General features: G+C 45.3%; 1 protein-coding gene across 3 annotated transcripts in view; it reads left to right on the top strand.

Moving 5' to 3' along the window:
* The window catches only part of ZBTB7C (zinc finger and BTB domain containing 7C), a 246,159-nt gene that overhangs the window by 138,238 nt on the left and 90,724 nt on the right, over positions 1-17,197 (top strand). The window contains exon 1 of one of the 3 annotated variants that reach the window (XM_082241981.1): positions 13,787-14,107. The exons of 1 other annotated variant lie outside the window; for it this stretch is intronic. In XM_082241981.1, the coding sequence (XP_082098107.1) occupies positions 13,974-14,107 (134 nt within the window). In that variant the 5' untranslated portion in view covers positions 13,787-13,973. Of the gene's footprint in view, positions 1-13,786; positions 14,108-17,197 lie in introns of those variants that run through there. One more of the 3 variants, XM_082241982.1, reaches the window with a different exon arrangement.

Raw genomic sequence — 17,197 nt, 5'->3', positions numbered from 1 at the left:
CAGGTTGAGAGGCTCAAGGGCTGATTCTCCATCTATTGGAGAAACAACTTATCCAGAGATTATGCTGCAATTCCCATTAAAGTACCAAAATTTTCTGTGGGTGCGTAATATTTTTCATGCCGGCATCTTCCAATGGAATAGGAGTGGCCAAGTTTTGAAGAGGTGTGTTGAGTCTTCCTTTAGAGTATAGGAACATCTGGTCTTCCAGGTGTTGTTAACTCCCATCAAGCCCAGCCACCATGGCCAATGGATGATGGGAGTGGTAGATCAACATCTTGAGAGCCACAAGTTCTCTATCCACACTAAGGAATGCCAATGGAAGTATCAGTGCTCAAGTATCGGGGGTTGATGGACCTCCCTTCCCCATGCAAGAAAGTGTAGCATTCAATGGCACTGATGTTGAAAATAGGCTTGAGAGTTGAGCCTTGGGAATCCCTTGCTCAGTTCACGCTCTTGAAGCCAACCAAGAAGACTCAACTGTTGCTGTTAAGACCTTCCTTCCCTCAGGCTTGGCACTTGAACTCCATGTGGGCTGCTTAATTGCAACACAGTGCCGGGAAGAAAAGGTTGGCTTTGGACCAAGAAGTGCTTTGATTCTTTTCAAGGGTATTTCTGGAACCATCTCCTCTTGTGCAGAAACAAACAAATAACTTGCCGTATTTGATCTGCAGGTCTTAAACTGCTTGCGTTCCAAATTGCTCAGAGGCTCTCCCTTCCCTTGCGCTCTATCACCATCTGTAAGACCGATTAAAAAGTGTTCTCTTTGCTCTCTGTGTCAACGGGCGAGCACAGTAGCTCTCCTTGGACAGTTGCCAAAGGGCTTTTCTGTCTTGTATCAAATGATCCGAGAACCTGAGGGGTGCCAGGGACAGTCTGAATGGGGCTTGGCTGCAGCTGGAGTCATCTGTCACCTCACGGTCCATATCAGGCAACAGGTATTGGCTTCCAAGGAACTGGATCCAGATTACAAGGGCAGAGTGAGCTCAACAGGACCCTGGAGAGCTTCCTGGCAAAGCAGACGTTGCTTTGACCTAAATTGGGGACGAGGAACCTCTATTTCCCCTAACAGAGCTAGAATTACAAGAGTGGTGCGACAATCAATGCCTCTTCCAAGGGAACTCAGTGAGGAGAACTGGGGTCTGCTAAACCACAGAGCCTAGGGCTTACCAATCAGAAGGTCGGCGGTTCGAATCCCCATGATGGGGTGAGCTCCCATTGCTCGGTCCCTGCTCCTGCCAACCTAGCAGTTCTAAAACACGTCAAAGTGCAAGTAGATAAATAGGTACCGCTCCAGCGGGAAGGCAAACGGCGTTTCTGTGCTCTGCTCTGGTTTGCCAGAAGCGGCTTGGTTATGCTGGCTACACGACCCAGAAGCTGTATGCTGGCTCCCTCGGCCAATAAAGTGAGATGAGCACCGCAACCCCAGAGTCGTCCATGACTGGACCTAACGGTCAGGGGTCCCTTTACCTTTAATACCCCTCAGCACATTTAACAAACTATACCACCCAGGATTCTTTGGGCAAATTCATGACTGTTGAAGTTGTACAATAGTGATTTAAGTGTGACCTAGCTGTTGGAACTCCAACTCCCATCAATCTTGACCAGTTTTCTGGGACTGATGGGAGCTGGAGTCCAGCAACCACTGGAGGAGCACAAATTCCCCTAAATGGTAAAGCAGATGTGCTGAGTGTCTCAAGTACTATAAGCAAAGTGGTGGCCCAAGTATAAATGAGAAGAGCTCTGGCTTGCTGAGCAGCCCAAGTTCCAGCCTTTGTTTTTTCTGCCAGGAGCCTCCAGGAGAAGTTAGATATATTGGGTGGTTAGAGAAATGGAGGAACCATGCTTTCTTTCTCCTTGCTCCTGGAGCTTGAACTCCTGGACTCCAGCCTTCTCTCAGGAGGTCACAACTGGCGAAACTGTGGCCCTCAACGTTTTGTGGGACTGCCTCTCTCACAAACCCCGGCTATAGCAGGGACTGATGGGAATTGAAGTCCAGCAACATGGAGCGCTGCAGGTTCCCCCTGTTAGGATATTTCCGTTCCACCTTAAAAGGGAGCAGGATGTTTGTGTCACAGCCTGCGTATTTCCTGTTTTCACAGGATGTTTCTGTTGTGTCGTTGCTTTCGTTTCTCTCTCTGTGCTGGAGACACTGATGCAGGCAGTCATATCTTTCTTTGTTCTGATCAACACAGAATAAAACTTGTAAATAATGCTCTCCTGAGTGCAACTTTTGGCTGTGCATTATCTGCTGATAAAGAGTGTGCATCGGCTCTAGAATGTTCTGGAGCTCATGTCGCTAATTGCTGATACTGCGTGTCTACGGGAGGTCGATGGATCGTCCGACAGCCGGCTTGGGGGTCATGCTGGACTTTATCTCCCTGGCAGTATCCCAACACCCCCTTCCTTGATTTAGGGGGCCAGCAGAGTGCGCTCTCTCTCTCTCTCTCTCTCTCTCTCTCCCTCTCTCTCTCCCCACACACCTTTTTTTGGGGGTGTGTGGAAAAAAGGGAAGAAGACGTATTTTGACATGGCGAGGCATTCAAAATGACATGATGTGAAAGAGCTACGGACATACCTCACAATGGGGCCACAGGCACAATCTAAGACATGGGTAGGCAAACTAAGGCCCGGGGGCCGGATCTGGCCCAATTACCTTCCAAATCTGGCCCACAGATGGTCTGCGAATCACCGTGTTTTTACATGAGTAGAATGTATCCTTTTATTTAAAATGCATCTCTGGGTTATTTGTGGGGCATAGGAATTCGTTCATTATTTGTTTCCAAAATATAGTCCGGCCCCCCCACAAGTTCTGAGGAACAGTGTACCGGCCCCCTGCTGAAAAAGTTTGCTGACCCCTGATCTAAGAGATGCCTGCATCTTGGGTTGCCACTTCCTCTTTTTGTTTACTGCTCTTCCGCCTACGTCTTGAACGCAACCTGACACACACAGTGCAGGCAGCTGAAGCTTTGACCACCCTTTATCTCCACATTAGGAAAAGCTGATACATTTCTGTGTGTCAGGTTGCTGTTAACTATACAGCGGGAGCGTGATTAAAACAAGCTAGCATCTTTTAAAATTATTATTATTATTTCTGCTTTTCTGGAGATTCCTCATTCCTCTGTCTGCATGCATTATACGACGTAGCATTCGAAAGGTAGCAAGCCCCCTCCCCTTCACTCTTGTTGTTTAGTCGTTTAGTCGTGTCTGACTCTTCGTGACCCCATGGACCAGAGCACGCCAGGCACTCTTGTCTTCCACTGCCTCCCGCAGTTTGGTCAAACTCATGCTGGTAGCTTCGAGAACACTGTCCAGCCATCTCATCCTCTGTCGTCCCCTTCTCCTTGTGCCCTCCATCTTTCCCAACATTAGGGTCTTTTCCAGGGACCCTTCACTCTAGAATATGCATATTTCACAAATAATTAATACAGTAGTTGCCTGCTGGATCACACCAAAGGCCTATCTAGTCCACCATCCCATTCTCACAGTGGCCGCATGCAGAAATCGAGTACAAAAGTGCTCTCCCCACTTATGATTCCTGACAACCGGTATTCAGAGACATATTGCCTCTGACAGTGGAGGTAAAACATATAGTAGTTGTTGTGGCGGCAAGTAGCCATTGATAGCCGTGTCCTCCATGATTTGGCCAAATCCTCTTCTAAAGCCATTCAGGTTGGTAGTGATCACTAGGTGATATCTGGTTTTCAATAGTGCGATATATCACCAGCTAAACATCATAATATACCGATATATCACAATGTCTGAAATAAGGATGGAGCTATGCAGATGGTTTGCCGTACATTGCCGGGTTGAAAATTATGAAACCGATATCACAATATGGACTTCAAACCAATTTTGGATGATATATTGATATATCGCCCAGCCTTAGTCATCACCGCACCTTGTGAGAGCAAATTCCACAATTTAGCTATGTAAAGGTAAAGGATAAAGGGACCCCTGACCATTAGGTCCAGTTGTGGACGACTCTGGGGTTGCGGCGCTCATCTCGCTTTACTGGCCGAGGGAGCCAGCGTACAGCTTCCAGGTCATGTGGCCAGCATGACTAAGGTGCTTCTGGCGAACCAGAGCAGCGCACGGAAACGCCATTTACCTTCCCACCGGAGCAGTACCTATTTATCTACTTGCACTTTGACATGCTTTTGAACTGCTAGGTTGGCAGGAGCTGGGACTGAGCAACGGGAGCTCACCCCGTCATGGGGATTCGAACCACCAACCTTCTGATCGGCAAGCCCTAGGCTCTGTGGTTTAATCCACAGTAATACATTCTGTCAATAAACACCTCATTTTGTCTGCTCTGAATCATTCAACATTCAGGTTCCTTAGATGGCTCCTGGTATCGTGAGCAAGAGAGAAAAAAAATCTCCCTATCTACTTCCTCCAAACCATCCACCATTTTGTACCCCTATATCGCACACCATTTTTTCCTAAACTGAAAATCCCCGAATGTTGTAGCTTTTCTTCACAAAGGACGTTGCTCCAAGCCCTTGATCATTTTTGTTGCCCTTTTCTGAACCCTTACCCTTTTTTGAGTCGAGGTGACCACAGCATTTTTGGGCCATTCGGACTTCCTGCAAGGGGCTGGCTTGCTCGGCTTTCTATTTCTGTTTAACAAATCTTGCCCTTTTATATTACTATTATTAAAGCCTGTGTTTATTTTGACTCAATAAGGCTTTGCGCTTTTGCCACCTCCACCCATCCCAGGAAGGAGAGGGGAGAGTTCAGGGTGGATATGGGAACTCGAGTTTCTGTCGGGCGATGAATGCAAGACTGGGGTGAGTCTCCCGCTGCGTTTAGACTATATGGCCAAGTTATGGGCTCCGATTGACAGCAGTCTGATGGGGAGAGTGATAGCACAAAGCTGCATATTCCCTGCCGGGTGTTTGCTGCCCATAGGAAGCCGTATTGTGTGACTGAATGTTCCCCAGAAGGTGGGGAGGGAGAAGCGATACGGGTCCGTTCTATATATAATTCATCTGTTTCATTAGCTCTGTGGTACCACGGCAAGTGGGAAGATTATTTCCGCGTTTCCGAGCATTGTCCATCCGAAATGGGTGCCCGGCGTTTTCAAACCCCTTTTATTTAGGACTTCCGAACAATATACCCAAATAAATGAGCTCTCTCTTTATCCAACAGAGATCCTATCTGTCCTATGCCAGGTCACTTTTGGAGCATGTGAGAAGATTTCTCCAAGTGTGTCTGCCTGGGACTCCCAGCCAGCAGTGCCTGAAGGGATTTTATTTATTGATGTGTTTATTTTATTTAATGACATTTATAGGCTGCTTGTGAAAACAAAACCTGAATGCAATATATATAAAATGCCAATTCAAGAGAGGTTAAAAACAAGTAGCTATAATACAATTATCGAAATATAGGTGGTGGTGAATATTGACCCGCCCTTCCCCTTAAGGTCCCAAGGCGGGTCACAACTGTTTAAAAAGCAAGATTGAGATCTGTTTGAAACAAATAGCGATCGCAAGAGATGGGTGGGTCCTAGAGTGATACATCTTAGGCGGCGAAGGCTGAGGTAAAGAGGTGCATCTTCAGCATTCCCCGCAAACCGTGTAGTGAAGGTGTGAGGCGCAACTTTGTGGGGAGGAAGTTTCACAACTTAGGAGCTGCCACAGAAGCTGCCATCTCCCGGGAAGGAGATGGTCTTTCAGCCTTATAAAATCAATAGTTTAAGAGCAAGTAGGCATAGCTTTTGTAAAAAATGATTTTGCCTCAACATTGAACCTTGGGAGTGCAGATAATAATAATAATAATAATAATAATAATAATAATAATAATAATAATAATATATTTATATCCCTCTTTGCTGGCTGGGTTTCCCTAGCTACTCTGGGCGGCTTCCAACAAAATATCTAAAAATATAACAAATCATCAAACATTAAAAACTTCCCTAAACAGGGCTGTCTGCAGATGTCTTCTGCTTATTTCCTTGACATCTGATGGCAGGCGCCACTACTGAGAAGGCCCTCTGCCTGGTTCCCTGCAACCTCACTTCTCGCAGGGAGGGAACCACCAGAAGGCCCTCAGAACTGGACCTCAGTGTCCGGGCTGAACGATGGGGGTGGAGACGCTCCTTCAGGTATACTGGACCGAGGCCGTTTAGGGCTTCAAAGGCCAGCACCAGCACTTTGAATTGTGCTCGGAAACGTACTGGGAGCCAATGCAGGTCTTTCAAGACCGGTGTTATGTGGTCTCGGCGGCCGCTCCCAGTCACCAGTCTAGCTGCCGAATTCTTGATTAGTTGTAGTTTCCGGGGCACCTTCAAAGGTAGCCCCACGTAAAGTTTATAAATGTCCAAATCAACCCTGGTTTATTTAGAGATCTGTTTCTCTCTGTCTCTTGTTTTTCCAACTTTGAATTCAGTTCTCCACAGTTCCTGCAGCAATTTGCAGATTTTCTAACACTTTGTACGCTTGTGTTATGTGGGCAATGAAAGGTCTCTTAAAGTTTCTCCCTCCTCTTGCCCAAGTTTCCACAGCCACCCTTCCCTGCCTCTTTCCCTCAACGCCCTTTCCTTCTCTGGAGTCAGCATCATCCACCAACCAGTTCCAAAACCAGTTCCTTAAAGCCAAAAGTTCTTCCGTCCCAGCCTCATGCAAATGGGCTGCAGGTTTTCCTTGATGCCAGCGCCAGCCGGCCAATTAAGGAAATTAATTTACTCTTCCCTGCCAATCTTCACAGTTCAGCATCACGCCACATCCCTCACCCCACAAGCAATGTTTCTGTTGTGACAGTGTGATGGAATAACCAAGGGTGGGTGGGTGTTTAAGGGAGGGGGGAAAGATCTTGCAAATAATAGTGATTATAAAGAGAAAAACAATTCTTTTCTTTCTTTCAAAAAATCCCAAAACTTTAGGAGGGGCAACACTGGTTGGGAAGGGCACCCCCCCCACTGCCCAGTGTTTCAGCAATCTTGTGTCTGAGGTGTTTTGAGGGTGGGGGGGAAATGGTGGTCTGTGGCGGCAGCAAAATAAACCATAAACAGTGTTTTAAAAATCTGACTCACATAGATCTTTTCTGAACCAACAGAAACTAACCTACTGTATGAAAGTGAACCTTGTACAGTGGTACCTCGGGTTACATACGCTTCAGGTTACAGACTCCACTAACCCAAAAATAGTGCTTCAGGTTAAGAACTTTGCTTCAGGATGAGAACAGAAATCGCGTGGTGGCGGCGTGGCAGCAGCGGGAGGCCCCATTAGCTAAAGTGGTGCGTCAGGTTAAGAACAGTTTCAGGTTAAGAACGGCCTCCGGAACGAATTAAGTACTTAACCTGAGGTACCACTGTATTCATCTCTCTCTGTCCGCTGTTGTCTCTGGCCCTGCCACTAGTGACGTGGGGAATCTCAACTGCAGCTATCAGCAACTTCTACTTAGAAGTGCATAAAACCCACGTCTTTCCGTTTCGAACCTGGAGTGAAAAATGCACCGTTCTGCCGGATTGCTAAGACAGGTCATCTATTAAACAACAGGTGGTGCAATGTGGCCGATTAGAAGACTGTAGCATATTTTCTTCATGGACATGTATATATTTTTCATTGGATTTGTAGGAAGGCCATAAAGAGTTTAATTTCCAACTGGAACTCGGTCAATACATTCTCAGTCTTGGAGCACTTTTTGAGACGTAATACGGAGGATGGCAGCAGAGGGAGGAAATCGGGTCAGCTGGATATTTTAGTTCGGGAGAAGCAATATTAAATGTTTGCCTGCAGCAAAAAGAGGCGGAGGGAAGAAAGAAGGAAGGAAATAAAGTTTTGTGACTATAAGCAGAAGATACATCAGTGGCTCAGTTCAACTCAGGAAAATGATGAGGAGTTTTTTCTTAGCCTGCTGAAATCTTTAAGGCCCTGTCCATACTATACATTTAAAGCAGTATCATATCATTTCCAGCAGTCACGGCTTCCCCCAAATAATTTTGTGAACTGTGCTTTGTTAAGGGTGCTGAGAATTTTTAGGAAGTTCCTATTCCCCTCACAGAGTAACAATTCACAGAGTGGTGGCAGGACCAGGCATCAGGCTCCCCATATCCAAACCTATATAAATAAGAGACCAATAAGACTGGTTTGGGGTCAAAACAGGCCCGGTTTTATTGAATACAGTGGTACCTCAGGTTAAAGACACCTCAGGTTACAGACGCTTCAAGTTACAGACTCCTCTCCTGCCCTGTGGAACGCCCTCCCATCAGATGTCAAGGAAATGAACAGCTATCTGACTTTTAGAAGACATCTGAAGGCAGCCCTGTTTAGGGAAGTTTTTAATGTTTGATGTTTTATCATGTTTTTAATACAGTGGTACCTTGGGTTACATGCGCTTCAGGTTACATACACTTCAGGTTACAGACTCTAACCCGGGAAATAGTACCTCGGGTTAAGAACTTTGCTTCAGGATGAGAACAGAAATCATGCAGCGGCAGCAGGAGGCCCCATTAGCTAGAGTGGTACCTCAGATTCAGAACAGTTTCAGGTTAAGAACGGACCTCCGGAACGAATTAAGTTCTTGACCTGAGGTACCACTGTAAAGACAAAAGAAGTTTGGTTTGGGCATGGGGTAAACTAACTACTTCCAGCCTGCCTGCCGGAAGTGATGTGTGGTCATTCCAGATGGGGGGTTCATAGGGTGACCCCACAGGGACCACCGTGGTGGGGGGGAAGCGCCTTCGGCCCTGGCCCCCCTGGGCACACGGATATGGTCACTCCCCCTGGATCCCTTTAACGGGATACCCCAGCGTTTAGAGGGGCAGACGGAGACCACAACCTCCCCTCTGTCCAAAACAAAGGATTGCCCCAATGCCCAACCAGTTGTGACGATTGCTATGAGGTAGGCAAAACCACCGGGTCAGTGCCAATTAGCCCGGTGGGCTAATTCCTACCCGGCCCCATAAAGAACGGCGACCACCGTAGCCACAGCAAAGTCATTGACTGGCAGTGTAAACCATGGTTGGGTGGGCAGGAAAACCCGGCATAGGAACCAACAGGCTGAGCCCCAGATGTAGGCTGCTTAAATGGGCAAGGGGCAGATCGGAGGGAAGCCCCCTGTCTGCTCCAGCAGCTCTGCCCCCTGGCACAGCCCAGGTCCCAGCCTTCACCTCCATTCGCCAAAGAAGGGTGCAAGCTTGGATCTGGTTCCTGATAGACGGCGGGGCTTATGCCTCCTCTGCCCACCAGGAAGGGCACAGCAGTTTGAATTCCTCCGTCAGGGCCCAGCGAAGCCTCTTCCTTCTCGCAGTGTTGCAGCACCAAAAGTGGTGAATGGACTTCTAAAATAAGTCCCTCTTCCCAGGGAACTCTGGGAGGCGAACAGGGAATCTGCTAGCAACTCTCAGTACCCTTAACAAACTACACTTCCCAGGATTCATTGGGGGAAGCCCAAAGCTGTAGCCACATGTAATAGCATAATTAATGATGTGATTGTTATGTGGTTTGTTTCACATGCTGGAAAAATAATGACGGCGAACTACGGGCTGGAAAAGAAAAGTTGACAGCGATTACTAGTCCTACTTGCCAGGTTATATGGGCTGCTCCTTAAAAAAGTGGGAGTTCCTGCACCTCCTTTTCTAGAAAAAAAGGAATATCTATTAAAATGTTATTAAATCTCCAAAAAAAACCCCAAAACATTTACCATCCTATACAAAAAAACCATCAACATAACTTTCTTTTTGACTTCCCACCCCTCCTTTCCTGATGTTTGTTTTTTACTTCGTTTTATTAGCTGTTTTACAATACATGTGCTTTTACTATCTGAACTTTGCTATTCTGAGTTCTTTCAGTAATCCACTGCTTCTGTTTCAAATCCTGCCCTCGACTGCATGTATGGGTGATACTTTGATAGATAATCCATCAATGGTCTCTATTCCTCCTTTAACGCTTCGCCATTATGTCCTCTTCGTCTGGTAGCTAATTTCGCCATTTCAGTATAAGTTTGCATTCCACTGTCGAACAGCTCTTGCCACCAGAAAGTTCTTACCAACGTTTAATCTGAATCTCCTTCCCTGAGTTTTGATTCTGTTGGTTCGGGCTCTACCCTCTGGGGCCGCAGGAAACACGCTTGCTCCCGAAGGCCTTTAGGGTGGTATTCTTACATGCAACGGCTGCAGCTCGGACTTCAGTGGCAAAGGGGTGGAAGGAAGGAGAAGTCCCGACAATAACGGATTGGCATAACAAGCTACAAAAATTTGCTGAAATGGTGCAGTTGACGAACAGCCTGAGAGGCAACTCAAAACAAAAAATTATGGAAAAGTTAATAAGGCAAAGGAAGCCAATGAGAGAAGCAGAGGAGATGGAGGGGAAACGGGAATTCTTGGCAGAGGAATTATGGGTCTCTTAAGAGGGACGCGGGTGGTGCTGTGGGTTAAACCACAGAGCCTAGAACTTGCCGATCAGAAGGTCGGTGGTTCAAATCCCTGCGACGGGGTGAGCTCCCGTTGCTCGGTCCCTGCTCCTGCCAACCTAGCAGTTCAAAAGCACGTCAAAGTGCAATTAGATAAATAGGTACCGCTCCGGTGGGAAGGTAAATGGTGTTTCCGTGCGCTGCTCTGGTTCGCCAGAAGCGGCTTAGTCATGCTTGCCACATGACCCGGAAGCTGTACGCTGGCTCCCTCGGCCAATAAAGCGAGATGAGCGCCGCAACCCCAGAGTCGGTCACAACTGGACCTAATGGTCAGGGGTCCCTTTGCCTTTACTATTTTCCATGTGGCAGCCCTTTAAGGGGAGACCTTTACTGCCTTTTGGCTGGTTATGCCAGGGGTTTTGCCCTTCAGCTTGTCTCCTCCCATGATCAACTTTACGGTGCTAGCCTTTTGTTCTTTCTACACTTACTCTCCTCCCAGAAATCATGATCAGTGGGGGCTCAAACTGGGAGGTGGAAGAGCAGATATACACAAGGGTGTATTCCTCCGAGGGCAATATAACCGGAAAAACACTGGGAGGCAATTTTCTTTTTTCTTCTTCATTTCCAAGGCTGGGTAGATTGGCATTTACTGGACATGGCCCAGATTTTGCTAGGACCTTATCTCGGGGCAGGCATATGGTTTGCACTGGCTCTGCTGATTAATGTACCCAGACACTCCTTAGAAAGCCAGTAGCCAGAGAAGTTGCTGATAGCGGGTTGGGTGTGGGATTGTAGGAGAAAGGTGGGAGAGGACGTTCAGAAACCAAAGGATTCCAAAACCTTAAAAAAAAAAATTCCCTAAGCATTCAACTTCTGCAATTAAAGTAAAGCCTCACCCAACTTGTCAGCACGCAGATTGCTGCTTGTTCGTCATTTGAATTGGCTGGTCGTATTTTAGGAGTTCTGCCCTTAGCAAGCAGAAAACTTGGGCTGGATAAAGTTTTGGGTGTCGTCGATAAGGGTAATCAAACTTAGCCTTTCCATGGAATTATTTAGAGTATTCCGATCTCGGCAGTCCTTACAGCAACCTCATAAATTCGATTAATATTATCACTCCCATTTGGCAGATGGAAGGACTGAGGCTGGGGGCGGGGAGGAGTAGGGGAGACATGCCTAAAGGCACCCAAAGAATGGTTCATAGTCAAGTCGGGATTTCAATGGGGATCTTCCAAGTTGGCGGTTCAAGCATGCAGAATGAGACGGGAATTAAGAGGTAAATTGCTCCTGAGGTGGTAGAACAGAATATGACGGACTGGAGATTTAGGGTTGCCATATTTTGAAGAGCAACAAAGAGGACACATTTGCCGACTTCAATTTTTAACTGTGGATCGCTATGACGACTTTCATTTTACATACCCATGAAAAAGAGGAGGTGTCCTGGAAAAAGAGGACATATGGCAACCCCTAGATTTAAAAGCAAAGCAAATCACCCTCTTCCCTGGAAGAGGAAGCTTGCACAAGAGGAAAGGAGCTGAGCTGATTTCTCTTTGGTGCAAAAGTTTGTTGCTGCTTTTAAAGGGTATTTAAAATAAAAATAAAAATGTGGTAGTGCATTCAAAAGAAAAGACCTCCAAAACATGTAGTGGTACTATCTATTCCATACTCTCCAACATTTCTCTGATGAAAATAGGGACGTCCTAAGGAAAAGTGGGACGCGGGTGGCGCTGTGGTCTAAACCACAGAGCCTAGGGCTTGTCGATCAGAAGGTCGGTGGTTCAAATCCCCGCGATGGGGTGAGCTCCCGTTACTCGGTCCCTTCTCCTGTCCCCCCCCAGCAGTTCGAAAGCACGTCAAAGTGCAAGTAGATAAATAGGTACCACTCCGGCGGGTAGGTAAATGGCGTTTCCATGCACTGCTCTGGTTCACCAGAAGCGGCTTAGTCATGCTGGCCGCATGACCCAGAAAAACTGTCTGTGGACAAACGTTGGCTCCCTCGGCCAATAAAGCGAGATGAGCGCTGCAACCCCAGAGTCGTTCGCGACTGGACTTAACTGTCAGGGGTCCTTTACCTTTAAGGAAAAGTGGGACATTCCAGGATCAAATCAGAAACCAGGACGGCTTCTGTAAATCCAGGACAGTCCTTGGAAAATAGGGACACTTGGAGGGTCTGTTTTTCTACCACCACAGGATTCTACCACTTCATTTTACTGCAGTTGTATTATATATATTAATAATAGCATGGCATGTGCTATCAAGCTATCAGGCTAGGGGTTCAGTCCCTTATGTGCAGGAATTCAGCCTGGGATGGATGTAGTTAGAACTAGTAATCTCCTACACACATTCCTGCCCAGATAATCGCCTCTACCCTGCTCACCCATTTTTCCTCTCCTTCTTCTAACTGGCTAGATCCCTCCGCAACTGCTGTTTCATACGCTGTCAACGTCCCAAATCTACTACCCTTAAAATGCCCTGTATCTGCCTTCGCTAAACCCTCTAGAAGTTTTGGACTAGCCAGCGTTATGGGAGTTGTAGTCAAAACCTCTGGAAGGCATAATAATAATAATACTAATAATAATACTACTAATAATAATTTATTTATTCCCCAGCCACTCTGGGCAGCTTCCAACAGAATATTAAAATACAATAGTCTATTAAACATTAAAAGCTTCCCTAAACAGGGCTGCCTTCAGATGTCTTCTAAAAGTCTGGTACTTGTTTTCCTCTTTGACATCTGGTGGGAGGGCGTTCCACAGGGCAGGTGCCACTACCAAGAAGGCCCTCTGCCTGGTTCCCTGTAACCAGTACAGTGGTACCTCAGGTTACATATGCTTCAGGTTTCAGACTCCACTAACCCAGAAATAGTGCTTCACGTTAAGAACTTTGCTTCAGGATGAGAACAGAAATCGTGCTCTGGCGGCGCGGTGGCAGCAGGAGGCCCCATTAGCTAAAGTGGTGCTTCAGATTAAGAACAGACCTCCGGAACAAATTAAGTACTTAACCTGAGGTACCAATGTAATCTGTAACCAGGTTAGCAGAGGCAAACCTACATCAAGCAATCTCCTCCCTGCTCCCTTCTAAACACATACCCCAAACACAGTTCACTATATCTTGCAGTACAATAGGTTTAAACCTTGCATGGCATAGATATTTTATGGCATATTGCATGTGTGTGTGTAAATTAAGCTCTCTGTGATCCACGGATGTCTTTTAAATTTGCACAGAAGGAATGCATTCTTAATAGTTAAGGTGTTACTGATTGCATTTTCCCCTAATTTAATTATGTTTTAACTATATCTGCCTTTTAAATCTGCCATTTGTCTAGTTAGTTATTCGGAGCCTGTGCTCTCGGTTTGCAAAACTGCTGCTTAGATGGCAGAAGCCTGGGCAAGAGCCTGCCTTTCTTTAAGAAGAAAGGAGGGAAGAGAGAGAAAGTCTTTTCAGAAGAAGGCAGTTGCTGAGAAGGGAGCATCCGAAACAGGCGCTAGCTTCCCCCGCGTACTGTTAAGCCTTTCGTACAGGTGGACAGCCAGGGCTGGCTGCCAAATTCTTTTGGTTTAGAGGGAGTGGTGGGAAGGAATCCTTCAAACCGCTCCTAGAAGGGCTTAACTTTCCTCTTTCAAATGAGGGACAAGCTACTACGTTCTGCTGCAGACGCACGGGGAGAATGCCTTTTTGCAGATGTCTTTCTAAAACAGAACAGCACGTTTTTACGACTGAAGGCTCCAGGGGAAAGGAGGAGGAAAGAGTTGCGGAGGTAGGTCAGACTAGTCTTCTCTCTCTCTCTCCCCCCCCCCCGCCTGCTTCGCTCTTTCCCCGAGAAAGGGTGGTTGGAGTTTATTATTTTTCAGTGCTTCCAAGTTTATTTAATCACAAGGAAGCATCCTGTCTTCTCTGTGCAGAGGCTAATTTGGTTAATTAAAAAAATGTTTCCAGTCTGCCTGAAGTGCCCTAGCGTGTTTCGGTTTGTTGTTCTCTTTTACAGTCTATCACAGCCAACATGTTTTGTTAATTGCTATTCAAAGGAGAAGCTGTGATTCTCTCTCCTGTCTTTTTAGTGCTTCTTAAATCCTTCCAAAACACACTGGCGTCTTGGCTTGACGTCAACCCAGCAGATAGTAACAGCATCTTCAATTTTGCATGTTTTCCCCCCATGTTGGATTCAATACATTATTTTTAATCTTCTTTTTCTTTTCTTTTTTGGCTGCTAAAATGTGGCATGGACATACCTTGTTGTTTTAGTGTCTTACTGTGAGTTTGGGCATACTGGATTTTTGTATCCGACAAAATTGTCTCTTTCAGCTTTGTTTGAATCTCCCTTTTTCATGGGGTTTGATTCGTATATCTGATGGTCGCCTTTATGCTCCTTTGTGCCTCTACAAACATGTTGAGTAAAGACTTACCCTGGAATTTAATGTTGCGGATGCTCAGGGCTGTAGTTTTAAAAGCCACTCAGAGCGACTGGTTCCACTGCTCTCAGGGAAGAAGTCTGTCATTATGTACGGAAAACAAGAAACTATCTTATAACCACTGTGTCACTGTGATCCGAAACTCGGGACGGAATATCCTGTGAATAGCTTTGTTCAACTTTTGTGTGGCTTTCCCCTCCTTTTTGCAAATCAGATACTAGGAAACAGATGAGGTACTCATCTTTGTCTTTTCACAGTTCAACCTGTGTGTGTCTACTCAGAAGTAGGCCCCAAGTAAGTGTGTATAGGACTGCAGACTTAGGTGTATGTTGGTTTTTAAAAAAATGTTGCAAACATTCTCTGGATCATCATGGTGAAAATAATGTTTTATACCTTATGGTGTGACATAGAAATCGCAGCGATGTGCTTGATCGTTAAACTGATAGTTTAACCTCTTGCCTCTCATAGCTGAATGAGCCCTGAATGAGCCCAGGATTCGAGATGAACAAATCTGTCAATCTATGTTTCCCATTTTTCCATTCTTAAGATTTCTACATCTGTTTTCTTTTTCTTTTAAAAGAAAAAATCCCTTGTGAAAGTTCACCATCAAATTACTCCTGAAGTTTTGTGTTCAATTCCCCTGATAAACACGCTTTTGGAAAGCATTCCCCCCCCAAAAAATAACTTGTTTTTGTATGCTGTCAATAATAATAGATGCACACAGTCCATTATATGCCTCTTTGTACAGATTACTTGCTTGGAGAAGTGCCCTGAAAAATTCAGAGGTGTGAATTTTTTAAATTAAGAAGATGGCTGTGTTTCAGTTTGTGTATTGTTCTGTAAATTACAAATCAGGCAGATTCACTTTTAAATGTAAATGGAATCAAATTGTTCCCCTTCCTTAGCCAGGATGTATACATTTGCTTTTTTCTTCTTCTGCATAATACGTACCTGAAATCTTCGTGGAAAACTGCTATATGGCCTTTCGTGAATAGTGCGTTGTTCAGTTTCTTTAGTAAAGAGCAGCTTGATATCATCAGTCTTGTAGGAATTGCTTGGACTGGAGTACAGATTATTTAAACAATCCATTGATGGTTGGACTGTGGGTTTCCTTAAATCACACCAAAATTAGGGACACTGAACTTTTTGTACCTCTTGAGATTTCTGAGGCACAATCGTCTCATGGATATCTGTTAAGAAATTGCAAACACACACACACACACAAAACAATGTGTTTATCATGTTTGTACACAAACACCCATTTTTGTCCAAAGACTTCAGAGGCTTAACATTTCCCTCAAACTTTGCTGGAAAACGTTGCTAGCTGTACCGAACATTTCCTTGAAATTTAACTGAGGAAGAAGCTCAAAATTCGCCTCGAATATCTCTTTAGGAAAAATCCAGTGATTGCTTTGTGACATGCAGGAAGTTCAACTGCCACTGCCACCCCATGAATGTTTATTAGTATTTACGGAACCTTTTTTTGCTTTCCTCCCAAATTCCTCACATCTTTTGCATGAGAAACTCTCCGGATTTTGCTTTCACTGTTGCTCTAGGCGAAACGTGGGCGGTAGCTCTAGGTTCTCTGTATTTTCTGACAAAATCGGTTCGCGTCGTAGAAAGATCTTGCGCGAGCCAAACAAGCAAGTCTTTTAGTGTTGCTGTTGACGTTATTAGTAATATTATTTATAGTGCTGTCATTATATGTGCTGCTTTCCTGTGCAACACAGGCAAGCAAGGAGGTTGCTCCTTGTAAAGGGGAGCTAAAAACCTAGGGAGAGGGCAGAGGAAGAAGCAGGTGTAGCAAGAGTTAAGTGCAGGAATACACAGGGAATATACACACAGAGGCTTAAGACGGCAGTTGAATGGGTTAGCCCCGAGTCCAGTGGTATTTATTCCCCAAGTTTGACAAAACTGTCGATTTCTGTTTCTCCCAGTTTCTCATTATTTCAGTCTTACGTTAAGTTCACTTTGCCACATTTCCACATTGTTTTGCTTTTTTTGTTTGTTAAAGACTAACGAAAATTCCTAACGAAAATTCGTCAGCATTTTAGAGCAGATGTCTTCTTTTTTGCAAGCGTTTTTGTTTGCAAGCAATTCCCCCTAATATAATGCATTTTAAATGTTATTTTTAATAATATGTGAATTTTCATCCATACTTTCCCCTGATATACACAATTTGGGTTGGATAACTTTGCAAAATTCAGCAAAATGCAGGTTTCAAAAGATGGACCTGTTTTGCTTTGCATATTGTAAAGTACAAACCAAAGCAAAGTTTTCCTTTATCATTACCTGAGAGAGCCTCCATTTCCAAAATATAGATTTCTTTGCAGCCCCCATATTATATTTTTCACATTTCAGGGTAATAAACATGTTCTTAAAGTTGCTCTGATTACATGACATTCACTGGCAGTACTTTTAAGGATTTTCGGAGCCCT

Source organism: Podarcis vaucheri (genome assembly GCF_965113315.1).
Source record: "Podarcis vaucheri genome assembly, chromosome: 11".
Classification (NCBI taxonomy): Eukaryota; Metazoa; Chordata; class Lepidosauria; order Squamata; family Lacertidae; genus Podarcis; species Podarcis vaucheri.
Note: the sequence above shows the minus strand (reverse complement) of the source record. Positions and strands in the feature narration are given on the sequence as shown.